This window comes from Melozone crissalis, unplaced genomic scaffold (genome assembly GCF_028551555.1).
Source record: "Melozone crissalis strain CALT ecotype California unplaced genomic scaffold, PUWL_Pcris_2 ptg000002l_1, whole genome shotgun sequence".
NCBI lineage: Eukaryota > Metazoa > Chordata > Aves > Passeriformes > Passerellidae > Melozone > Melozone crissalis.
This window is the reverse complement of record NW_026535780.1, coordinates 27,606,211-27,633,205: the sequence shown is the minus strand read 5'-3', so window position 1 is coordinate 27,633,205 and position 26,995 is coordinate 27,606,211. Positions and strand designations below refer to the sequence as shown.

At 38.1% G+C, this 26,995-nt stretch overlaps 1 protein-coding gene across 3 annotated transcripts; it reads right to left on the bottom strand.

Moving 5' to 3' along the window:
* Positions 1-42: 42 nt before the first annotated feature.
* On the bottom strand, positions 43-26,762 carry SNX16 (sorting nexin 16). Of its 3 annotated transcripts, none has more exons than XM_054277074.1 (8): positions 26,721-26,762; positions 21,759-22,223; positions 17,707-17,793; positions 14,247-14,395; positions 9,635-9,704; positions 5,027-5,163; positions 2,056-2,172; positions 43-1,794 (listed from the first exon to the last, which is right to left on the bottom strand). In XM_054277074.1, the coding sequence occupies exons 2-8, from the start codon at positions 22,128-22,130 to the stop codon at positions 1,689-1,691; spliced, it is 1,038 nt and encodes a 345-aa protein (XP_054133049.1). In that variant the 5' UTR covers positions 22,131-22,223; positions 26,721-26,762; the 3' UTR covers positions 43-1,688. The 3 variants fall into 3 exon arrangements, with proteins under 3 accessions (XP_054133049.1, XP_054133139.1, XP_054133216.1); XM_054277164.1 differs by having other exon boundaries at positions 2,069-2,172; XM_054277241.1 differs by lacking the exon at positions 2,056-2,172.
* Positions 26,763-26,995: the final 233 nt, after the last annotated feature.

Below are 26,995 nucleotides of genomic sequence, written 5' to 3'. Positions count from 1 at the left end.
TTATTAAGTTCACTCAACATCTGTGAGGATTTATGTAGGATATTAAAAAAATATCAGTTCCTTTTTTACTTTTACCTTCAACAGAAGTACAGTAAGGTTTCTGGTGTCTTTCTCATTCATTTTCATGCAGACAACTTTTGGTAAAAATAGGATTCAGACCAAGGCTGAGTAAGTGCAGGAAATCTCTGAGGTAAGAAATGTCTCATTCAGTATTTGATCCTTCTACTTGACAAGGGATTAAATGTTTGTTTTTTTTCTACAATGCAAAAAAGAAGACAGGTGTTTTGTCCATAGTTTTATTTTACCAGGAAGGTTTATACAGTTCTGCATAAAGGTCATTGTATGCATAGCCTGAAGTACAAAGCTCCCTTTGAAAACTCCAGCACAAAGACACTGCATATTGACAACATTAAACAACAATGTGGGTGGTATAGGGCAAAAAAAAAAATTAAAACAAAACAGCATTCTTTCTACTGGAAAAGCATAATAAAACAAGGCACTTTCAGTAAATAAGGGAAGAACAGAAAAATGCTGTATCAAAGATTCCACAGAACTGACCCAGAGCACTGTAACAAAATTCTGCAGTAATGAACAAGTAAAATACAAAAAGGCACTACATAATCCTCTCCCTGCAACTCCCATTTCTCAACCAATTAGCCAACTGAACTTGGCACAATGGAGTCTTAATTATAAAGTGCATCTCCTGTCTTAACACATTTTGAAAAATAGGCTATACAACATAGGTACCAACATCCCCATGTGTACAATATATTGAAACAAAAATACACTGCGACTAGATTCAATCTAGTTATGAACTGTGCAGGAAAAAATATGGCTTCTTTACAAGTCTTTCAATAGCCTCCATATAATCTGGAATATTTTTAAGCAAACGTGAATGCATTAGCAAGGTGGTAAGAGGTAGTGTTCTGAGTAAAAGGCAAATTTACAGATTTTGTTGTTACGTGTTACATGTATATAACAAAGGTATCCCAGATTTTCAAAGCAGCATTACTGAACAAAAAGTATTACAGCATGCTATCTTGGGATGAAAATACACAGTGTTTTGGGGGTCTCAGATCAGTTCTTTCAGCAAAAATGACCATTTTACAATGTCCAACTATGATTCCAAGGTGTAGCTACTTTGCTCTTGGTACTGGAAGTTTTCCTATTGCATTGCATAAAACTTCCAGAGAAACTTTCTTCAACTTTAGAACTAAAAAAACCAACACATTCTCCATTCCTATACACAAATGAGTCCATTTTTACTTCAGCAAGCATTATTTTATGGCTGTAAGAAAACACAAATACCAAACAGATGAACACACCAAATGTGTCACAACAGTGGCAATATATGACATATGAGTTAGATGTGTTCCATGATTTACTGTGAAACTTTTGTCACTCTGCTAGGAAAGTCAGCCAAATTGTGTATGTACACTATCTAAACTTTAGCTGATTTTAGCCCTTATTAGACTTCAATATATTAAATATATAAAGGCTAGATAAAAACTGAAATCAAAGCAGCACTGGATATATTTCTTAAATTAATAATTTGTAAGGATTTATGTAAACATTCAATATGTGCATTCTTGCTCTTTGCTGTGAATTCTTCACAGCTCCTCTATGATCCTACCCACAGAGACACCCTTAGCATCAACCTTTCCCAGGTAACAGCTGCTGCTGCTCAGCTATTCCTCATCCGTGGTATAGGCCACTTCAGCAACTTCAATTTCTGGCACAGAATTTCCAGCCAAAGAGCCACTCCAGCATGGCTCATGGTTCTCCTTGTCTGAGCTGCAAAGACAGATCAATGAATGGAAACTGGTATGATTTTCTAGAGTCATTTTAGGCAGACAATCCACAAAACATTGACAAAGTTTTTTTAACTTCTCTCTTATTCCAGATCTAAAATTATCTATCCTGAGGGCCTTTATGCAGCAGAGAGGTGCAGTAAAATGCTGAATTTCTCAGTTGTGCAGATTTAATGCAAGACTAAACATTTGAAAACACAAACTTTAAGAATAACTAAAATACAAGTAAAATAATAGTATTTACCAGCTGTCCTCACCCAGGGTACCCTGGTCTGCTTCTACTGCAGAAGACTCCACCTCACCACTGCACTCACTTTCTTCTCCTGACATTTGACGAGTCATTTTTCCTAAAGATAAATCCCTACAACAGATAAGAACAGAGTACCACCAATCCATACAGCAAACATTTGTCACTGAAGAACTGTTTGTTTCATTTTAGCCCTGGCAGTTTCTGCAAAAAGATTGAAAGTAACCTTTCAATCTCACTCCTGCATGCCCCATTTCTTTGACTAGTACTATTTGAACAGTTTATTTGCTCCAGCTGCTTATTCCTGAACTAAATTCAGTCCTCTAAATCTCTGAGCCTCCAAGATGATTAGAGGGTTGGAGCACCTTTCCTAAGAGGAAAGGCTCAGAGAATTGGGATTGTTCAGCCTGGAAAAGGCTTTGGGGTGACCTAATTGCAGCCTTCCAGTACCTGAAGGGAACCTAAAAGAAAGATGCAGAGAGACTTTTTACAAGAGCCTGTAGTGACAGGACTGTTCCCCAAGGGAGAATGGCTCCAAACTGAAAGAGGGTAGGTTATGATTGGATATTAGGGAAAAGAATCTTTATTGTGATGGTGCTGAGGCACTGGAATGGGTTGCCCAGAGAAGGTGTGGATGCCCCATCCCTTGAAGTGCTCAAGGCCAGGCTGGATGGAGCTCTGAGCAACCTGGTCTAGTGGAAGGTGTCCTTGTTCATGGCAGGGTGTGGATATTAGATGATCTTTCAGGTCCCTTCCAACCCAGGCCATTTCATTGTTCTCTGGTTGCATGACAATTTAGTAGCTTCACAAAATTCAAGTCCCAGAGAAGTGTGTATGACTTAAAGTGAAAAATTGCATTCAGACTAAGCCACACACATCTTGCCTAAATGGCAGAAGGATTATAACCAAAATATAGTCAAAAGGAAGACAGGAGAATGACAAGAAGATTTCTTCAACAGTTTCTCAAGTTTCTCACTGTAACTTTACAAAACCACACACAAAGCAATACATTTTTCCATTAGTGATAAAGACAGTTTTTTTCTTAATGGCAAAACAAGAAAATGGTCTAGCTAGCTTAGCTAAAATGGGAATATGGTCACGTAGATTGACCAAAGAAATCCTTTTTTCTAAACCATTTCTCTATGTGGAAAACATACATCAATTTAGCATTGAACTGGAAACAAAAGCCTGTGATCCATTTTTGTTTAAAGGTATACTACTATATTTCTTTCCCTTTTAAAACTGCTCTAACTACTGTTATTTTATTTTAATGCATGCATTTTATGTAAAGCCTTAACAGCATTCTGTAACATGACTACCAGCCTATGTTTATGCCAAATCCAGGAAAAAAAAAAAAATCCTGCAAGTCTCAGGACTTGTCCACCTGTCCCCTTCTGCCTCACATCCATTGTAGGTACCTGGCCTTTAGAGCGTGTAGGCGTAAGATGCTTAATTCTTGTTAGGCCATCAAATAAAAATTCTACTTCAACAAGGCCAAAGACAGGCACATTTCTTTTGGGTTCATTTACTATCAGACAAGCTGAAGTTCTTGACTGAAAAAACTTGTGATCTTGGTTTTTTTACAGCCAGAAGTCACAGAAGTTATTTTTCATCAAGACTTCAGACACTACGTGGCTGACTTTCACTAATTTTATATGTCCGGGAAACTAGCAGTGTGTTTGAGTATTTAAAAAACATAATCTATCTTCAGGGAAAACACTAAAATATCAAGTCCCTTTTTGCTATTCACACTTTTTTGTTTTCTGTCACAGAGAATTCCCTATCATGATGTTTTAGCCAAATGCAAGTTACTTAACTTTTCCTGACTATTTCACTATTTAAGACAGCAGCTGTTCTTATCAAACAGGGGAAGGATCTTTGAAATGTAATTACTTGCCTTCAGGAGTGAGCAACAAACTGAATATGGTATTCTGATCAGAATTTTCAGTCAGCCACAATAATTGCATTTAAAGCCTTTTCCAAAGGTAGTTCACTAGAACATTTAAAGGTGTGATTTGTTAGTCAACCTGGATATGCTGGACTCAGCAACCCATTCAGTATTAAAACAAAAGTTATTTTAATTTTTTTTAAATAAATTTCTGCACTGCCTCTGGTCTGACACACATGCAGAGGGAATGTTTTTTTCATCTGATCTCATGTTAGGAAGAGATTCTTTACTGTGAGGGTGGGAGGCACTGGAACAAGTTGCCCAGACAAGTGACTGCTCTATCCCTGAAAGTGTTCAAGGCTAGGTTGGATGGGGCCTTGAACTACCTAGCATGGTCTAGCAGAAACTGGATGATCTTTAAGGTTCCTAAATAATTCTGTAATTCTATGAAGTTTAAATGGGACCACAGGAATCCACTCTTTTGCTAAGGAAATGCTGCAATACTGACTCAGCAGCTCTAATGGGACACTAGATAGCACAACATCAATTCCTCAGCTCCTGTTTCAGAATTTGCAGACAGGTACTGTTTTCCCTTGGGTTTAAGTGGACAATATCCCATGCTATTTAAATGGTACCTGCAGCATCTCATTCCAAGCAATTCAGAACAAAATTAAACTATTATAGATATACAACTGCTTGATCACTATGCTCTGTGAAAGCTTTGAGTACAGACAGAATTTTATAACTCAAAGCAATTTTCCCACTCATCTCTAGCAGGGCATTTCACATTTTCAACACTTCAAAAGCAGAACAAAATCTTGCTCTATCTTTACAGGACTTAAAGGATTAGGAAACAATCACAGTTACGTTAGAGGGAAAAGATAGGACAAGCTTCTCAGTCATTTGTACTAAATAGCTTTTAGCCAGCATATGAGGAAGGGCTTACTGAAAATATTGCTTTGTATGTGGTTATGTAGGGAAAATGGTTTCCAAGATACAGCTAAAGCTGGTACTTGTGACTAGACAGAGAAAATGCTTTCATGGAGATAACTTCCTAAAACCCTTGAAATTTCTACATACCTAATTCTTCTTTCAACAGCATCAATATGAAGTTGCTTTTCCGTTAATAATTTCTTCAGTGATTCAACCTCCCTTTGTTTTTCAAGCAGTTCTTTTTGTAGGCGATAATTTGTTTCCTCCAGAGTTTCACAGAAAGCCTAAAAGACAAATTTAAGTGCATCTTGAATTTAACTTCAGTAGACTGCCTTTATTGACTTTTCTCTTAGAAATATCAACCTGTAACAGTATTATAGCTGCTTGTCTTAAGATTGACTACCTTAAAAAGCTACATAAATAAAAAAAAATTCCTATCTTAATAATGCTGCTTTGAATGATGAATTTATTATGCTAAACTGTAATGCAAATACTTTAATCATATCATGTGGGAGAATGGATTATAAGAGAATGGAGATGATGCTGTGGGCAGCCTCTCCCTGATGAATTGCAGCTGTACTAATTACCAAAGAGTAGAAGCAGCCTTGCCCTTAATAGGTCACAGCTGTGTCCAATAGGGATGTGTGTTCTAAAAGAGTGGTTGGCAGGTCATGGAGAGAGGAAGGAGTCGGTGTTGCTGTCTGTGGGAATTCACAGAGGAAAGGTATGAATTTTACTGCAGGGTAATGAAGCGCTGATGCTTGCCTCCAATTTTGGTGTCAGTCGTGTGACCACCATCAGTATCGTTTGTTTGTCTCACAATGACAGAGACACCAGAAGAGCAGTTCCTGATTTGGAACCTTTCTGTCTATATGGAACATAAACTGAACTCCCTGCTTCCTTTTCTCATAATAAGTTTTGTTTCCACATGACTTGGAAGTCAGTTTCAAAGTATCTATATATTCCCACGATGCGAAGAATATTTGGATTAAGTACATATTCTTTCCTTACCCAGGACAAAGACAAAGCTGTACAGTTCTGTACCAAACACCTGTGACAAATGTGAAATCATGACAATCAGAAGACCAGTAAAAAAAAATATTTTGGAAATGTTTAATAGGATGCTGTGAACACTCTCTACTCAGCCATGACAAATATGCTGGGCTCTCCTGCTGAGCATGGCATGTCTGTATCACACACCCTGATGGATCTGCACTGAGCAATCACAAAACCCAACGTGAAGAGCCTGTGTCTAATGCAACATCCTCCGAATGCAGGAAGTGACAGAAGAGCTGGCACAGAGCCTCCTCATCTATTACTGGAAAGCACAAGTCTTCCAACAGCAATGTGCAATTCTCATTTAATAATTTACATGTGCTCTATAAATAAGAGCCCCACATGGGAGGCTTTCTTGGCTTGATATTACCAGCAACAAACCACTAACTCAGAGTCTGCTGAATATAAACATTTTATATGAGCTCGGTTAAGAATAATCCTGTTAAGATACTGTTTGTCCTAGAGTTTTAAAACAGGCTACAAACATCAAGAATACACTATCCTTTGCTTTAAATGAAGCAGACTCATGATCTTTAAAATATTAAGTTTTCCTGTAATTATACAATACAAAGAAATGAGGAGTTTTCAATTCAATAACCCTGTTTTTTCCATGGAATTTTAGTTTATTTTATTGACTCAGATAGCAAATTTATCTTTGCTGACAGGCACTTGAAGACCAGTCATGAGTTAAGCAATAGCTTTATTCATATATACTAGAGCCAAGAGCATGTGTCATGCAACTCACTCTTGACACAGCATTTATAGTGATTGCTTTAGCTATTACTGTGGTTAAGCAGTCATCCCATTTCAGCCAAGCCAATTAAGTAAATTTTTCTGCTCTTGGTAAAAATATTCAAGGTTGCTGATACCCTAACTGAAAATTAGACATTATTTCCTTAAGAATACAATTTAGTTTATTATTTCAACCTTTAGATGTACGCACATGGAAATTTCCCTATACACAAAATAGATAAAAATATTGCACAAGTGTTGAAAACTCTTTCATTGTTCTGAGAACTGAATAAAGCCTTTGGAAAAAACTCATCTCTATCTGCAATCTGGGTATGAGCTGTCCAAGCAAACACAGGCACTGTTTGAAACTGGGTAAGAAAACATCAATATATTCTGAAGGATGCTGTAATAGCAGAAAAGTGAACCAAAGCTGAGAAAGGGAACAGTGTGTAATGAGCTGTCTTGTTCTTTAGACAGCTGGAGTCTGGAACAGTTTTAATACCCAGGTTGGACTAATTATTCCTGAATTTCTGAAAGGACAACAAGGAGACAGCTTTACTTCCTTCTTCAGATCATGAAACAGAGATGGCTGAGAAAAGATCTGTGGAAACAACTACCAAGGATATGACAAAAAAAAAGATTTAGTGAATATTTTGCCTACTTTTCTGTGATTGAATTTCTTGGCCTAATCAGCTTCTAATGGAGCAGGTACCTGTATCTCTCCCCTGGAAAAGATAAATGTGTTTTGGCAAGTCCTTGGGATAACAGACATAAACCACATAGATATCCATATTTTCCATTATCAGGAAAACAAGAAGATTTTTTTCTGCGATGCTTTGAATGGCAATAGAAAGGCAAAACAGAAGTAAGTTTTGAGATATCTTTAAAAATGAACTCCAGGAATAAGTACATGAACCTCAGTGCTTTTCCTGTATAAGGCAGTTCAGGGAAAGAAAAAAAGGGCAATAAACAGTAAGGATGGATATAGATGCTTTTACTATGTAGGAATTCAGGACTTCTCCTAACAATCAGAAGCAAGACAAAAAATATGGCCACAACCATGGATTTCAGGCTGAGCCAACTTCAAATCTCTTCAGAAAGCTGCTTGGAAGAAAGAATCCATGGGAAAACATCCTGGAGCAAAGAGCAGTCCAGGAGAGCTAGCTGGTATTGAAGGATCACCACCTGCAGGGTCAGTAAGTACAGCTCAACAAGCAAAGGCTGCAGGGGGCCTGTGTGGATGAGCAAGGGTCTCCTGAGCTCAGAGATAAAAAGCAACTCTGCTAGGGGTGAAAGCATGGAGAGATGACACAGGAGTAATGTAAGGCTGCTGTCTAATCTTATAGGGACAGGATTATGAAAGTGAAGGACAACCTGGAGCTGAATCTGGCAGGGCATGTGAAAAGAAACAAAAAAAGAATTCTACAAGTGCATCACCAAAAAACGAAAGATGGGAAACCATGGACTTGTTGTGTTGATTGGAAAAAACAGCCTTGAGTAATTCTTTCCCTGCAGCCAGAAAGGAAGGTCAAGACAAACTCACCTGCAGTGGGAGAAGAGCAGATCAGGGAGCACTAAACAAAATGGATACACTAATGTCCACGAGACCTGAGAGGCTGCCCCTTTGTGCTGCGCTGGTGGTCAGCCACTGGAGCAGGCTGGACAGAAAGGCTGTGAAGTCTCCTCTGTAGAACCTTAAAAACCTGACTGGACATGGACCTGAGCAACCTGCAGTAGCTGACCTTACTTGAGCCAGGAGGGCTGGAATAGATGATCTCAAGAAGTCCCTTCCAACCCCAGTCACTCCATAAAGGTGTGGTATCTCTTGGAGAATTTTATAACAGCTGTCTCAACAACTTCACAGAAATGGGTAATAGCTAAAACTACAACAGCACAGCTGTTTTAATGGTTTGATTAAATTCCAGTGGAAGAATAACACAGATTTCACCACAGCATGCATGACTGAAATTTCAATGAAGAAGGCACTTAAATTTTTTAAATTATTTGAACAAATAATTATGTAAATTAAAAAAAATCATCAGCTTAAATATCAGTGATGAAAAGGGATTGTATGGAAATCAAATATGAGTTTGTGACAAAAAACATACCAAATCTTTCACATGCAATAGCAATGTAACAAGAACCAAGGCAATCCTACAAACATGCAAAACAAAACAAACTGGCAAATATAAATTTATTTGAATGAGCATCATTTAGTATTCATAATTTCTGCAAGACTAACAATGTATATACAATTTGAAAACACAGTTATTCTATAAAGTAAGGAAACTAAGATCATCTGCTCTAGACAACCTTGATACTGCTCTTCATGTCACTAAAATTTATCTCTAAGAGAATAGACTGAAACACTATTATTAGTTCAATGTGCTCATATAAATGTTGAAAGGCTGCTGGTTTACAACACTACTTGACACTGCTTAGTTTTCTGCAAGAACACTATTTTTGGTCGTGAGAATTAATAATTTAACTGCATTCATTACATGAGAAGGCATCCCTTCCCATGACAAGGGTGTTGGAAGTAGGTGATCTTTAAGGTTCCTTCCAACCCAAACCATTCTACAATTCTGTGATTTTATAGCAAGAAACATTTCCCAGAAAGACCTGAAGTCTAAGGTATAAGCACTGTAACAATTTGCTGAATATAAACTTATAAAATCTCTCCTTATATTTAGTAGGTGCCTTATATAAGTAGTTGCTTTACAAAGCAAACTTCATCTATGGCCCCAAAAAAGGCAAAAAAGAAGATATATTTTGGGACAGGGATGAGGTACAGCAGTCAGACAATCAGTGTGCACCATTTATCAGACTTCGCCCATTCTAGAAACACAACATTTTGTGATTTTTGTGAAAGAACAGAAACAAAAGTGTTTCATTCTGTATCATTATACAGATCTTACAATATTCTAAAAACACCTGCTTTTTGCATTCTGTTTCTATCCTACTTACCCTGCTCTCTTCTAGACTGTCAAAAGGACCCGGAGGATCATCCAGACAAAGAAATTCTCTCACTGCAAGGCTTTACCAAATAAAAGAGAATGAATTACTGGAAGTACAAAACCAGCAGCAACACTTAAAAATGATCAAAAAATTGAGGTATTTCTTCAAGTGACACAAAAAGTTACATCCTCAAATTTACTCCCAAGTATTCACAACAATTAACAAATAAATGGTTAACAAACTATTTAATCTCAGTTGTACGTGTTGACCAGGGATAGTATTTAGAATGCAACTTATGAAGATGTTTAAGCAATTTTAGAACGCGTTTTTTATGATTTTTAAAAATTTTCAGTGAATTTGTAGCTAGATGACAATTGGCAAGTTTATCACTTTGGTATTGAAGAGGTTTGAAAAATTCTCCTAGAGAAAAGTAAGTATTATAAAATTAGTATTATGCAATGGATGAAAAGTATACTGTTAAAATTCATATGCAGATACCTTCAGGTAGTATCAAGGGATTTAACTATGAGCACTCAAACCCTTTTGCTGAGATCATAATCCATTGACATATACACGATATAATTTATATATATACAGTGTGTATTTTTATATAAATAATAAGTTATAAAATGATAGAAGACAATGTACCATGGATCTACTACATAGCCATCTCTGAATACACATTTCAAACTAATGCATTCCATTTGGATTTGTGTAACAGTTACCATCCCCCTCTGTGTGCTGTTTTGCAAAGATCAGAAGAAAGAAGTAGGTGTAATCCTGAGGTTTACTACAGAGTATTTTAAGCATCTGTCTCATTCTGTCTTCCAAATTTAGATTACTTTTCACAGAACTCCTAAACATCTCCAAACATGTCCCTTCAGCCACTTTTTTAAGACTTTCCTGCTCAGTTGAATTCATTCTTCTTTAAGGAATCTCAAATTAGAACACTGTATTCACAATTAATTGGCAAGCAGTAACTTAGGAGCAATGCTGTGCTTGCACTCACTACTATAAATCTTTAAATCATCTCCTACTGCAATGGGTGCACAAAAATGAAAAACGGGAATCCAAACTTAATTTTCTGTCTCTTCTTCCCACCTGGGCCCCATGGAAAATGTGAGGGCAAAAGGCAGTAATTTTCTGCTTTCCACCCATCCTCTGCACTTGAGGTTTTCACAAAGCACAAACACAAGAAAGGAAACTTTCATCCAGCTACCATCCTAATCAACCAGCTTCAGGTTGGCAAGCAAAATGAGCAGAAACTTCTTCAAACAACCATCATTCATTATACCATCACTTTTAGTTTTAAGAAGACTCTAAAGAACATTTATCTAAAATACACTGAACATTTACTTTGTTGTTTCTTTACCTAAAATAGGCCCCTGATGGCATGAACATTTATTCACAGCCCAGCTTTGCTCTGAGAGTCTGCTCTGAGCCTGCTCTCCTCTCCATGTGTTACATCTCTTCCTTTCACTTCATGAATGGAAGATTCTGCCTTTAAAGTACCACAGGGATCTTTTCTGTCCTGTGACAGAGCTTGCTGCACACATGTGCAGGCTGCCATCCCTCTCCAGGGAGGAGCAGAGCCAGCACTCAGGAGGGCAGCAAGGGGCAGTGCAGCACATGGCATCCCTGACTCCAAGCTTCTTACACAGGGTGGAGACAGGACAGCTCTGTCATCTATATAAAGCCAGATTCTGTTTAGCAGGTTAAACTTCTTTCACCCACTTCACCAGCTGTATGAAATTTTCCTGACCACTATTTAACTCTGTGGGTGGACTACAATTTGATCTTTCACTGAATCTTCAATACAACATAAAACAAGAGAAGAAGTCTATAAAACACAAACAAAAATTTAGCCACCTGCATATATTATCCTCCATTTTATTTTTAAAATACTTTGTGAATCTAGTTTTATTAAAAACAGGTACACCAAATGAGGTTTCCTACCCCTGAAGGGCAAATTTCCCACTGTGAATACAGTACATAAAGCATGAAGAGAAGTAAACCAGACTTCTCTACAAAGAAAAAAGGCTTTTTTGGTTTAGGTCTGACTCAAGCAGTTTGACTTACTTGCAAAACTGGAGAAGTAAATGGTGAGTTTTAAAGGAAAAAACAGGGTGAAATGCTCACCACTGCTCATGTGAGGTACAAGTATTAATTCCCATTAATTGTCAATTTATTCTCTGATAAATGGGTAAATATATTAGATGGTCAAATCTCCTTCTTTCTAATCACTTCTCGAAGAATTCACACCTTCCAAAGATCCAAACCTTAGAACCATATCAGTGATTATAAAATTTATTAAAAAAATGTGTCTTCATGCAGAGCCCTACACAGACAAAAGTTCTAGAAACCACATTTCAGTTAACCACCTCTTCATGAGCCAAAAGACAAACTGATTCCACAAACATTTTAATTCCTTTTTGTATCTGATAACCGACACAGTCAACAAGTTAGAGTTTGGAATTTTTTGCCTTAAACTATGACAAACACTATTTTGTCCAACATGGTCCATCATCACTAAGATACAAACAAGCCAGCTGAAATGCTGGACTAGCTGCAACAATATGAAGCAGAAAGACTTCAGATCTATTTAAGCAAGTCCATTCCATTCACTAGTGTGTCTCCAGCAGCATAACAAAAGTTACATTTAGGGATGAGATTGATTCTTTTCAGCACACCTATTATTATGTAATTTAATTATTAGGAAGTTTTTAAACTTCTCAGCTGCATACCTCACCCATATAATCATATTTAATAGCTACTTACACAGAAACTCGTAAGTTGAGTCCCATTTCTTTTTTAAACCTATTAAGCTTTGTCTCTGACATCTCACAACAAAGCTTTGCCACTCAGCATGACATACTCCAGGATGACTATGAATCATCAAAATATTAACATTCCTTACTCACCTTCCCTCTCCCCTTTGATGATTTCACACACCCTGTTTGCTCACCTAACACAACAGACTAAAGACAACACTTCTTGCAGGAAGTTTTTCTGCAGCTTCCTCTGCTCTTCCTTCCTTTCTCTGTACCTCTGACAGACACCTCCTTTGAGATGGAATGCTGTGTTTTGGCACTGAACTATGTGGAAGTACAGTTCAGAATCCCAGAGCAGTAACTTCTTTTACCCCCTCTTAAGTTCCTCTAATAATTTCAATGAATTTTTTTGACTATTGCTGAGTACTGAACTGATTCAGAAAACTAGTGGTATCATTACCAATAGTTATTTTCCAAGTTGAAAAATTAGCTGAGTTCATGAATCTGTATGGGTGTACTTACTGTCACTTTCTAGTTCAAGACACAAAAATTGATGTAACTCACTCAGTACCTCAGGATCCTTCTACAATAGTTTGTGCTTTCATTGTTCATTCCATTCTCCACATAATTTCAAAATGTCCTGAACATCAGTGTCCACAACTGTGATCTAACATTCCACTGGTACTACCCCTAAATTTCCATCAATCCTTCCCCCTTTGTCTTTTAACTATTTTATATGAGCCCTGTCATAACTACTCGTTTGTCTCTACAGAAGACATTATATAATTTTTATCTACCTGCTTTGGGGTTTTTTTTTACTACAAGCAGTACCAAAGTCAGACTGATGTACAAATCCCTGTTTTCCAGACTCAGCAGTTGAATGCCTTATAAAAACATGTCAAATGTAGTAATAATACCCCTTTTACTAAAAAGTAAAGTAGCTATGAGCACTACATGGTCTCACAGTCCCACGCCAGCACTTGAAAATTTTAAAATTTTGTTCCTTTAAAAGTCTTGAGGCAATTAGGTTTGCTTTAGAACATTTTTTACTCTTTGTTTTGAATGAAGTTTCAGATGATGACAGGTTCTCAGACTCATTCCTCTAAGAATCTCTAGTATAGCAACCTTAAAACCTTTTTTAATTCTAATGCTGGCAAAGGTTTTAAAACGAACTGCTTTGCCTCTAGCAAGTTGCTTACTTAAATTCTCTTCTGGTCCATAAGAAAATTATTTTACAGTTCATTTGTCAGAATTACATTCTATTCATTTTCCTGCTTTGGAAGAATCTCCCACTTTGTACAAAAAAAGATACTGTTGAAAGAAATCTTTGCACTTTGCTGGCCTAAACACATTGTTTTTTAAACCATTAAGACTTTTTTGATTTGTGGTTTACATTAACTTATGTACAGGAATATGTAAATTCCTTTCATGTGATGTCAATAAAAACCTCTAGTTTAATACAAATTTTAAGAACTAATTGCATAATTGTGTAGGTACTCTACATTATGAAAGCCTAACACACCTAGTAAAAATTAACAATATTATCAATTCTGCATTAAACACAGAGAAGTACTGTTTTAGGAATAAACGTGGGATTATTCTAACATTTTAAATATTACAGCTTTTAGTTATCCCTGTACAAAATACTGCAGTTCCACTTTTTTTGCTAAGATGGGACTAATTTAAAAGGACACTGAATAATTGACATAATGACCAAATGCACGGCATGAGTGTTACGGAAATCCCTCACCACACTGCCTGAAGGTACACTGCTGGAGTCTAGGAGTTTTACAAGAGGAGTATGGACAGGAACGAAGCCACAAATGAACAAGCAAAGGTTAATCACCTACCAGTTAGCAATATCTTTGTGAGCTACTAGGTTCTGGAGGAATGCCTGCAACCCCAGCTGTCGATCTTCCAAGAAGTCAGGATTGTAGTTATCCTTGAACCAGCGCTTTGGCGGAAGGGCCAACCGAAAGCCTGGAAACATATCTTTTAGCTGGAATTGAAATTAAAGACAAAAAAAAGAAAAAATTTGAGAAAAATACTAATTTTGCCAGAGACACTGAATTTACTCAGATTTATAAGACATTTCTGACTCCTGGTAAAGTTCGAGCACAAGACAAGTCGCAACCATAAGGAAAATCCAAATTACAACTTAAATTGCAGACACAGTTCTGTCACTTGCTGCCTTATGCAGTAGAGTGCTTTGTATTTTTCCTCAAATTTAACACATAAAAATAGGAATGAAAACCTTTGCTTTGTTATTTAATGCCTGGGTCTGCTATTTAAAACCTTTGAGTCTCTACACATAAGAAAACTGTTAAAAAAAAAATCAATGAAAAATAATTTCAGTGGTATTTCTTTTAAAGTATTCAGGGATAAAAACTACTACATATACACATATATAGAATAAAACCCCATGACAGATGTACAACTCTGCAACTTGTCTTTCTCGGGGGGCTAGAAGAATAAATTACAACACATGCATGAGATATTTCTTGTGAAGAGTAGTTCTTTGTACACCCAGAATAATAAAATTTCAATATGCAAGTATGGCTCAACCCCTAGTAACATGCAAAACTGCATTTCTCAGGTACTTAAATAGCAATGGGGTATAGTTGACATCAGAAATACCCAGATTTTTTCTTTGAATTCAGAAATAAAACATACAAGTGAATGAAAGCATAAAATTATACAACAATGAATCTTTCCAAGAGTGACAATTATTCTTCTAATATGCATGATAATCAAAAAAACTTTAACTTTTTGATAAAAAAACAATTTTTCAAAGTTATGCTTGACAAAGAAAAATCTGGGAGAGGATTTACAACCAACAGGAAAAAGCAAATAGGTTTTATAAAATTTGATATCTCAGCTGCCACAAGAATTGTTTCATCATTTTTTCTGAATACATGATCTAGCCAGCTTCTGTCAGAGATGTTCTGTGTACACTGATTATATTAATATGAATGTTGCAGTGATAGAAAATTATAACTGACAGCTCTTTCACCAGATTAATTTTTAGAAAATTTAGAACAGATACTGCACTTCAAATAGAATCTCTCTACACACTTTGAAGGAAGAAGCACATCAATGGATCACCTTTGCTTATGTAACTATTGTTTCACAGCATGAGGTACGTTTTAAACAACACAAATATTTTATTCAAACAGCCCATGATAAATTCTGGTTCCTTATTTACAGAATGGTTTTTTGTCAAAGCCTTGCTCTTTATTTCTGAATTTAGATAATTAACTGTTTTCCTGATACTGAATTTCATCTTGATATTAGACCCTTCTTAATATCTTTAAGTTTATATTTGGTGCTCCAAAGTTCCTTCATCTCTTACCAAGTTATCATTAATTTCATATATATAAGAATGTATCTGAATAGGACAGAACCCACAGAATGTAACAAAATGAGTTCCTGTTAGTTGTATAGAAGAGTGCAGACAACCATTGCTGGGAAATGGTGCAAACACACAGATTTTGCTGAATGGTAACTTTTACTTGTCTGGTCACATGGATCATGTAATTTAATTCTAAGAAGAGAATACACCTACCCACAGGTTACTCCTTTTGTGGATGAAGAAGGTAAGACCCAGCTGCTGTCAGTGGACTAATTTTCAACAGCACAGTCCTGGGGCATTCTTTCTTGAGTGCTCCAGGAAAACACACAGCAGGAAAACCCATGGGTCAGACAACTTATTCTGGCCATGATTGCTTGCTTGGATCCAGCACCTTTCCTACTCCTTCCTACATCACCATGTGACACATTACCCGCCACATGAGTCTCAGTCTTGGGGAGAAATGGTGAACTTCTTGGTTCTTAAGAATGGCCATTTGATCACGTGTTTTCAAACTATTATTATGCTACTATTTTGTAATTCTTTAATATTTCCACAATGGTGGTATGTTTAAGCTCTTAGAGCTGATATTTCTATACTATAAAAAGTAAAACGTCTTACAGACCAAAGAGTAAATGGTTTAGATGCATACTGAAAGGTGAAAAAGCTTCAGAGAGTGACACAAATTTTAAAAAATACAGATTTTTCCCTTTAAACAGAAATACTAATACCTAGAAATAATGGTAAAAGCCTAAGGGCTTTATGAGTAAAAATTTAAGTATTTATTCTGATAGATATTTCGGCATTTTGATTTTTCAAACCACCGACAACCACATTAAGTCAACGGAGGTGATAAAAATGCAAATTGGTGTATGACTTGACTTCCAAAATCTGAGTTGAAATACCAATATCATTGTCTCAAAAGAAGTTAGGCCTTTGCCAATATCAAGACATTCTTTAATTTAAGATAGACTGTATTTAAGACAGGAATTTCTTCAGAAAGAAATTTCTAAACTAATTACATTTAGCAATTCAGTCTTAGACATCACTGGTGTTTCAAAGGTAGCCTAGAAGATACTCAAATAGGTCAAACCAAGAACACAGAGAAATTTGTAAGTTCAAAACCATTTTCAAAATATCAGCCGAATTTAGCTCTTAGTTGATTAGGCACACAAATCCAAAGTGATAACCTGTACAAAAAATCCCTCACAGTGGGTCAAGAAATAAGGTTCATGTTGAAACATGAAAGAACATTCTAGCAGAAAGTGTGCTGAACTGGCAACGAAAGATTATTGTCAGGAGTTAACAGTGGACAAAGGAAGTGCAATTATTTCTCTACTTTTGATAGCTAAACACTATTTACCAATCATAAAAACCTGTGCTTTTCAGACAAGCATTTTTTCCTTTTAAGTATTCTAAGAGTATTAAAATGTTGACCCAGAATTCCTATTCATCTGGTGTTTCCTCCATCTTTAAAGATCTGATATAGTATTTCACTATTAACTTTGAAGACACTGAAAACAACTGAAGACTGACCAACATACAAAGAACATATTTATGTTCACGAAACTTCAGTTTTATGATGAACAAAATCAGAGTTGGTTACACAGAAAAGACCTAAATAAGTACTGGATCATTCCTGCAAGAGAATACAAGCCCCTAGTTCTATTTCCATGCAGGGTGATAAATATTCAAGAGTTAATTCCTTCATCATATAAACTGGGAATAAATATAAAGTTTGAAGCATACTAACAGCTTCAGATGAAGCTGTTACATCTTCTTTACATCAGCTGTTTAATGATCTTTGAAAAAGTGAGGAATCATATTTTTCCAGTTATTAATACAGTATGTGTTTTATGTGCATTAAAATCAGAAAAAAAAAATAGAAGATGTGACAAAAATATAAGACATGAAAGAAGTGAGGTAAGATAGCTGAGAATTTACCAGTTTATAATCCCCACCTTGTCATTAAGCCTGGAGAAATCTGTGTACCGTCTGAACACCACCCAGCTTTCCTCTGGACTTCTTTTCACCAGTATTTTGTATACCTGTGTGGAAAGACAGAAATATAAGAAAAAGGTGCAAAACTTTACACTGCATTGGAAGGAGTTCCTGTAATTCCTAAATACATATAACTATTTTTGTCTGTCAGAAAGAATTTATTGCGAACAGAACAAAAGGCTGGGCTATCAAAAAAGTAAAGGAAGTGTGTTTCTGTGATCTACTTTTATCTTTGCAAAATTACAGTTTTACTCATTGATCCTGGAGGCCTCTCTATTTTTAAGATGCTTGTTAATCATCAGGTACTGTGTGTGATATTGTTTCAAAATGTCTCATCTGACTTGTTTCACAAGGAGAAATGATGCAGAATAAAATTATATCCTCCCTTGCATTTGTCTTGAACATTAGGTTTAGTCTTTCCAGGCAAATAAGATTTCACTATTAAACTGCACCAGAATGATGATACCATGACTGTGTAACTGAAGTAATGGATACTTTGAATCAGATTTAGCAAGACAACAGCACAGCAGTGCCATACTCCTATTTAAAAACAAATGGATAAAGAAACAAAACAATGATGATAATGATGATGATAACACTACAATTACTTTCTGGGAGGATTAATATTCCAATGCCTGAACACAATGAATCTAACAATACAACTTCAACTAGAAAACATTAAACAGTGTCTAATGTCATAACCTTACTTTCTCCAGCATAGGGAAAGACAGGTACTCTCAATTGTACTGGGTTATTTTTCCCAGTCTGTATGTAAAAAATATAATACAAGAAAGAAAAAGGTATTTTTAGAACCATAATGATAAATAATCCCTCATTTAACCAAATCCTATTTAAAACATTTTCTAATCTGTTACATACTAAAATCTTCTGCAGTATTTCATGCTGTTACAGCAGGTTGTCTCAGCTGATAAGTGTATTTTTCTTATTGCAGTCCCAACATGTGATAACCCCAGCGCTAGCCAACTTCTGTACAGGTCTGAGACTGTTTCTAGCAATTTTGTATTCCATAATACATTAACTTCCAGATAATTACAGAAACTACAGATAACTATGGTGCAAATCAAAAGCAATTTTTCAGTAAGTACTTCTCTTGTCTATGTTTTAAACACAATTTCACTTTCAAGACACATCATCTGTGGAAGTCATGGATTGTGACAGAGGAAAAAGCTATTACCTTTTAAAATTCAAGGTGCAGGACTTGCTTACAAAACCAGCATTAAAATATATTTTTTCTGCCTTGCATTTTATGTCTAAATGCTTATCCAAATATTTTATTACTTTACTGTCATACTAAAAGTATAAGCAGTTTTATTTTCATAAATAAAATTAATAAATGTAAAATTGTGAAGACTCTTTGCTAGTATACATTAAAACACAGAACAAGAAACTTTGGAATATGCGTGCAAATTTACTTGCTAATCAGTATTCTATTCTTGTATTCTACTCTTTTAAGTTTAAGTTCTGCAAAGCATTGTTTAAACACGTATACAAGAAAAAAAGGAGTAACTTCCAAGTGAAGATTGGATAACTTAAAAAAAAAAGTTCACTGATTACAATGAACTTAACTGTAACAGGGAGTGCAATCAACTTGTGATTAATGACCTCAAAATTATGGGCAACCTGAAACAAACATGTTTGGTTTTCCTGCCAAAGTTTAAAAAAAGGTGGTTGGGTGTTTTTTGGCTTTTCTTTAAGGTTTGCAATTAGTAAGAACTAGAAAACTAAAAAACACCTCTTAGTTCCTTCATACAAGATCTTGGGTAAAAATCACAAATTAATTCAACAAATTCATTTTACTCCACTCAATCATGAATTGCTTTGCCCTATAAATAAAAAAATCATCAATGAAAACACATCCATATGTGGCAACATTCTCTGGCTGATTCAACATCTCATTATCATTTCTACTTGGCTTTAGAAAAAGAAAGAAGTGCTAATTGAACATTCCAGGACTTCAAATTCATTTAAGACTAAATGTTTACAAGGAGATATTTTTCAGCCTAGGTTTTCTCTCCCATAAGCTTCAGCAACCATGTACTCTAACATGCACTGACATTTAACTCCTGAAGCTTGGACATCATTAAGCCAAATCAGATTCTTATTTTTGGATACTATGAGATGCAACTAACAGTAAATAAAGAATTCAGCAATTGAGTCTCCTCTCTTTTACAAGTGATTTGATTTGCTTTCCACTGTCTTCCGCTGTCTTCTAAATCTCACTGATTTAGCACTGCAAAAGCAACTCAAATTCTAAGGACTAATTACTTGCTGGCTTTAATGCACAAGAGCAAACTGCATGCAGAACATGCAACTGAAAACAAACAGTTAATTGTGTGGTTTCAGAAACCAACTCAGCAATAGAGGTGAAATCAGGAAGAGCAAAAATGCATCCAAGCATTTTACAATGGAAGAATGTTTCACTTGTACAGTGACCTGGCCTTCCACACACAATAATGGGACAAAGTTCTCACTGTTAACACAGAACACCTTACAGGCACTCTGCATTACGTCTTGGCAATGTCTTCAGGAAAGACAAGAAGGGCAACAAGCCTGTGAAAGGTCCAGAGGCCAAGTCATGTGAGAGCGGCTGAGGGAGCTGGGGACATTTATCCTGGAGAAAAGGAGGCGCCCTACAACCACCTGAAAGGAGGCTGTAGCCAGTGGGGGTCAGACTCTCTTCCCAGACAACCAGTGACAGGACAAGAGGCCTCAAGCTGTGCCAGGGGAGGCTCAGGTTGAACATCAGGAAGAATTCCTTCATGGAAAAGGTGGTTAAACATTGCAATGAGCTGCCCAGGGAGGTGGTGGAGGCACTGTTCCTGGAGATGCTCAAGAAATGAGTGGATGTGGCACTTTCTGCCATCATCTGGTTGTCAGGGGGGTGACCAAAGGCTGGACTCGATCTTAGAGGTCTTTCCCAACCTGAATGATTCTGTGGTATTTGCAGACTAACCCTTGTACATATAACAATTTCAATTGTTGTTTTGGTTTTGAAGGTTATTATTTAAAACAATTTTTTAAATTTACCTGTGAAAAAAATTTTGCTCTTCTCTTATGCTAACATGCACGAAGATGTTAGAAGCTGAAAATCTCAGGAAAAGACAGGGTATCATTCTCAAATAATTAAAAAGCATCATTACTTAACTTTTGGCTAAAAGATCTTGATTTCATTACTATTTTAACTGTCATAAAGATTCTAATCTATAAGAAAACAGGAAGGAAAAAATAGCTTGTCCGCTATTTCCTTCTCCTTATCTAATTAATATTTTTCATCTTAAGAGATATAATTAATAATCAGTAACAAACAGCCATCAGTCCCACAAGCACCACTGTATAAATGGAAAGAAATATTTCAACAACACACAGAAACAAATGTGGAAGTACACTGACATATTTATGGCATGCAAAAAAAATGAACTGCCAACTACAGTGCACTTTGAGAAAAATCAATACAAACCAGTTAGGCTGCTGTTCTGGCACAAGATATGGCATAAGCAACTTCCCAGTCTGTTTGCAGAACAGATCTCCCCTTACTAGAAACTGAGCTGGGCAAGAAGGTGAAACCAACATGTTTGCACTTTAACAGGAATATTTTAAGTTACTTATAACTACAGAGGGCAAACATCAAGGTTTCTTGTCATTCATGTCAAATAGAAGACTGCATTTTACTTAAGAAGTTTAATTACACAGAACAAGTTAAATTTTGTAAGGAATTGTAGCTGCAAGGAGTTCCTGACTTTTCCAGCAGAAATTGATACATGAAACAGAATTAATTCCTTCTATTCTACATACACAATTACAGGAAAGACTGCTTTCTAGTCCCTATTTTCCCACCTGTATAACAAGAATGGTATTTTCCTGTTGGGAAGTCCTTTAAAGCTAAACTGGTAACATCCCTGAACTGCAGGATTAATTCCTGAAACACAATGCAAAGCACATTGAATTGCTATCTTGTCATTACAGGATCAACTCTACTATGCCCAAAACTTACAGTGAATTTTGCCCTTTCCTCCATCACCTCATAGCCCAGAATAGTAGGTGTGGATGGTCGATCTTCCCAGGTCCTGGAATCTTCATTCTGCTCTATTTCTTCTACAGGCTGAGTACTGTATTCTATGGATGTATCCAGACCTGTAAATTTAGTCCTAACAAGGGGACTGCTACATGCAGATGATGTGGAACCAATCTGGTCAGGCACACTCATCTTTTTAAAACCATCAACTGTAGAGTCCTCCAGCTGTCCTTTCGAGGAGCTCGAACTCGTTGAAATGCTCCCAAAGGAAGAACTTCTTTGGTTTCTGTTTGTAAAGCTGGATGATGAACTTCCAATAGGAATAGGAACAGGAACATATGGTGTTGCCATCCTTCATGAAAACAAGCCCTCAGTTTTTGGTCCAGGAATTTAAGCTTCATTCGCTGTGTAACCCATGTTTGCTCTTGTTTTCAGGAACAGTACCTGCAATTAAGGACAGAAAACACTGCTGTCATTTTGAAATCAAAGCACCACTAAGAGCTTTGGGAAAGAATCTGTATTAGCTCCGAGATGGTACATAGCAGTATTGATGGTAAAAAACTTTCACAAAGAATCTGGCTTAAATAAAATGGTGCTTTTAGGTTATATCTCACCCATTTGACAGACAGCTTTACAGGAGTTCTGTCTTCCACAGCTATTGAAATGGCAAAGAGGTAAAGCAAGATTGCAAAACAGAAAAATCCTTTTGTCCTTTAAGAATTAAGTGTTATTTGGTTTTATCCAAAGAGTCAGCAATTTTTCTGGCATACAAGAAGTAGTTGTTTCAGCGACTGTTTCATCTAAACAGTACAGAAGGTTTTCTCAGAATTGTTTCTGTAAGACATCCACTGCAGACCATGCGAGCCAAACACACAGGCAACAATATATATGGCATCAATCAAAAGACATGACAGTAAACAACTTAGGTGAAAACATATTTGCATATTACACATTCACTGAAGTACAGTGGATCTGTTTCCAATGCAAAATATTTTTTCAAAACAACTCTGTTGTATATAATGCTGCAGACATTTGTCACAATGTAAAACGTGCACATTTTCTGGAGTCTGAATTGCAGCAATTAAGTTTTACAAGCATGCACAATAGAAGCAGGGTTGTTACAGCAGGTAGTTTTCCATTCCAGAAGATTAAAATGAGGAAAAAAAAAGTGTACAGAAAAAAAAGAAATAAAAAATTAGTATTTTTTTCTTCAACAAAAGCATTTCAAATGAGTCTTTTGTGTGCATGTGTATACATTTCTGGAAAAAAAGCAAAGTAAAATTAAGACAGCAGTATGAAACTGCCAAAAAGGCACCATCTCCTCATTTTAACAAAGTACCCAAAGATGAGCTCTTACAAGATGCAAATTAAACACCACCTCTTTGGATTAACAGGATTTGAGCCATGATCCATTTACCCAGGAATAAACTAATCAACCAGGAGGCTGCAGGAAGCTGTGAAATGGGAAACCGCCAACCTGATTCACACCAGACAATCAATCACCTACTGCAGTAAAACCAAATGAGATTCCTCACTGTGAGTATGAAGTGATGCTTCCCCTGTCTTGCTCTAAATTAATACTGGAGCACAGGAATAAAGACATAAATTTTAAATGAACCAGCATGAGGAAGACTGAAAAATTCTCTTGAACAAATTCCTTGAGTAAAGGAAAAACAAACTTGGTCAGCTACATCAGGAAGTTGTCACACACTGCCTGTCAGAAAACTCAGTTAACTTGACCAGGAGAACAATTTCAAGCTGGCAGTCATTTCTTAGGAATATCTCTGCTTCACTGTGGAATGTGGCTGGACACTCAGCAGCATCTGAGGGAGCTGAACTGTCAGTGTCATACACCCCTGCTGACTCACTCAGCTGCTCAGGGATGGGATTTGAAGTATCCAGAGCTTCTGTTGCAGCACAGCCCTGTGCCTGGCTGTGGGAGTGAAGCCACGTGTCAGACACCGGACCTGCCTCAGCCTCACTCCATGTGAGAGAAGCGAGTCACACCTGTCCCGGGACAAGATGTTCTCCTGGAGCTACACCACATCTAAATCCCTTTTTTCACCCACACCTCAGTAAGAAAATCTATTTTCTGCCTCAAACAATAAGCTCTGCAATAATTTTTCTTTATGCAAGGTGTGAAGCATTGTCTGATAAATTTTCTCTACTAATATTCTCTGAACAATATCTGAATGAAACACTAAAAAAGGTAACTACTTTTTCACTTGCCACTTCAGTGACTCTTCCATACTACCAGCACAAGGAATTGAGAGCATGGCTTTAAACAATGTCCCACCCAGCTATGTTATTGGGAGGTATAGGATTAAATTCCTGTAAAAGGAAGAATCTAAGTGAGCCTAGACTGCAAAAAATCAATCTATATGTAAAAAGTGATTATCCTCTGTTGCATGACTGTGAATCTGGAGTGGAAAATAGCCCCTGAGATGTGGGTTTATCTGTTGAAGCTAACTAGGAGTCCAGGGAATTTTAAGATACAAAAAACCTTGTGCTGTTCATCACTTCATGAAAAGAACCAAACCAAACATAAAACCCTACAATGACATTTTCATCAGTTACAATATTTGTGAACAGTCTTTCCAAAAAGAACTTCATTTCAAGTGAGATGCCAGTCAAGAACTCACTGTCTTGAGCTTGTTTACTTACTACACATTGCTCTTAACTGCACACGAATTTCTGAGCAGCTGCACCAATGTGGCAAGCAAGAGAGCTCACCACAGCCCACCCTGAGGATAAAGCCCTTGGTGCTGAGAGGCCACCACCTGCACTGTGTGTGCTTCAGCAGCTTCCACTCCAGACCAGCTCTAATTCGGTACCACGGCCTGGATACTTATTAGCAGCTGTTCTACACTAAGCCTGCTCCCAGGGTACATTTTCTGGTTTAGTCTCTTTTGTTCTCTGCAAGGCCACCCCAAATCGTGAGTCAATACGTATTTAAGGTGATGATGACACTGTTTTCTTCTGAAGGCCATTCTTGACTCAATCTGACACAGTAAACATGCCCACAGAAAAATAAAAGGGGCTGATGCTACCTGTGTCACACATAGATTCCTCTAACTTTAAAAAGTAACAGCAAAGTATTCTCTGAGTAACAGAAATGTCAGGTCAAGTGAGCAAATAGCACACAGCTTCACTTAACTTGAATATTGTTTTGTAAAAAAGTTGAAAGAAATATACAAAAATATTACCAGACTCACAAACACATTCCCAAATACATACATAAATCCATCTTCAACTGTAGAAGTATCACAATTTCCTAGTATGTAAAATACTAACAACAAGGTGCAAAATCAAATCAATCTGCACTTTATGAAGGCTACTAAATATTAGAAGAAAATACAATGCTCAAACAAGGGTCACAGCCCTAGGAATCCAGCCTTACCTACTAATATAGTTTACTGCCAATTCATGCACTAGAAGGAACTGAGAACAATTTCATTTAAAAAAAAAAAGAATCCTTTTAGACAAACCAAGTCACTCCCTACTTACCTCGGTGCAACAAGGAGGGTTTGTGTGCTCAGTTTGCTCTTACCCCAGCTGCACAGAACCAGCACAATCATTGCAGCCCACCAACTTTAACAACAAACCTCCCATAACACCTATGAGATACCCCAGACACTGCACTTTCTTGTCTAGCTATTTACTTGACTTTCTGCAAGAAATTTGCTTCCTGTTTGGGACATGTATTTTGTTTAGTTTGATTCCCAAGTGCGAGTTAAGAAGGAAAAGAGAAGGGAGAGAACATTTGCTGGAAGGGCTGAACTGCAGAATCTGAAACAGGATAGAACAGTCCCGGGAACGCGGCCGTCACATGCTACAAGAGCAGCATGACACCGACTTATCCCGGTGTTTACAGCAGCCGCCTCCCTTTCTGCGGGAGAGGCAAATAGGCTGTAATAAAACCACTTAAAAAGGGTTTGCCTGCAGCTTGCAGCTATCGCAGATCCAAACCTTTTTAAACTAATGGCTTGCATATTCAGTGAGAAAGATGTAAGCCACACAATTCCAGGATAAAAGATTAGAAACAAAACAATCCGTACTTAACAGTTGTAATTGGATTTATAAGACTTTTAGCTATGCAATACTATGTGTGATCTGGTTACATATATTCTGCCTCTGTCTGGGCAACGCAGACAAGCTGATCTCTGAGGGTTTAAGTGCTACTGAGGAAAGTCAGCTAGAGAACGAGTGGAATATATGAACAAACTTCCAGACTTAGGTTTCATGATTTTGTAAAATAATCATTTTGTGCCGATTTCAGCCAAATTACCTAACAGCGTTTTTTACCTGCTTATGAACCCAAAACGGGGGGGCTATTTATCACGCCTCACACACAGAGCAGTAACTCCTGCCCCGCAGAGTCTGTTACGGAACTGGAAGCAGCCGCGGGTGCCTCGCAGCAAACCCGCACGTCGGGAAGCGCCGCTTCTGGCGGTTCTGAACCCGAGCAGACCCAAGCCAGACCGGCCGGCACCGCCGGGGAAGCGCCCGGCCCGGCCCCGCCGCCGAGGGGCCGCGCTCAGGGAGCGCCGCCGCTGCCGCTTTACGTAACTCCAGGGGCGGCCCCGAGCCCGTGACACCGGCAGGCCCGGGGAACCCTCCCGGTGTCTCCGCACGGCTGCGGGAACCGGCCGAGGAAACACCTGGAGGCGCGGCCAGGCCCCGCCTCGGGGAACGGGGGGGTTCCGTAGCCGCCGTCCCGCCCGAGCGGGACCGGACCCCGCGGTGCCACCGCCCGCCGCCGCCTCCCACAGGTGCGCGGGAGCTGCGACAGCTGCGCGGAGGCGGCGGGGGCCGTTCTCGTCCGGCGCGGGACGGGCAGCGGGGAGGTTCCACTCCCCCGGCCTTCCCGCACGGGCTGCCCGCTGCCTCAGTCCCTCCCTGCCCGCTCCCCTGATTCCCGGTGCCGGCGGCCCCGCTCACCTGCTCCCGCCGCGCGCGCCCCGCTCCGCCGCGCCACCACCGGGCCCGCCCCGCGCGGGGGGCGGAGCAGGGGGCGGGGCCTGCCCAGAGCGGCGGGAGGGGCGGGGCCGCCCAGGGACTACAAAGACCGGTGTGCCCCACTAGCTAATGTGAGCGTCATTTTTCTGTGTCTGGGCGTGGTGCATTATGGGGTTTGTGGTTCTGTATGTGGCGGTGTGATCCTGCGGGGTGCGGCCGCCCCCTGAGGGCGGCAGCGCTGCCGCGCAGGGAGGGAA

Coding starts and splice junctions, on each gene's coding strand:
- SNX16 (XM_054277074.1), bottom strand. CDS start 22,130: ATGGCAACACCATATGTTCCTGTTCCTATTCCTATTGGAAGTTCATCA. Junction 2,173..5,026: donor GCTGTTGAAAGAAGAATTAG/GTATGTAGAAAT, acceptor TATCTGTTGTAG/GGATTTATCTTTAGGAAAAA. Junction 1,795..2,055: donor ACCCTGGGTGAGGACAGCTG/GTAAATACTATT, acceptor CTGTCTTTGCAG/CTCAGACAAGGAGAACCATG.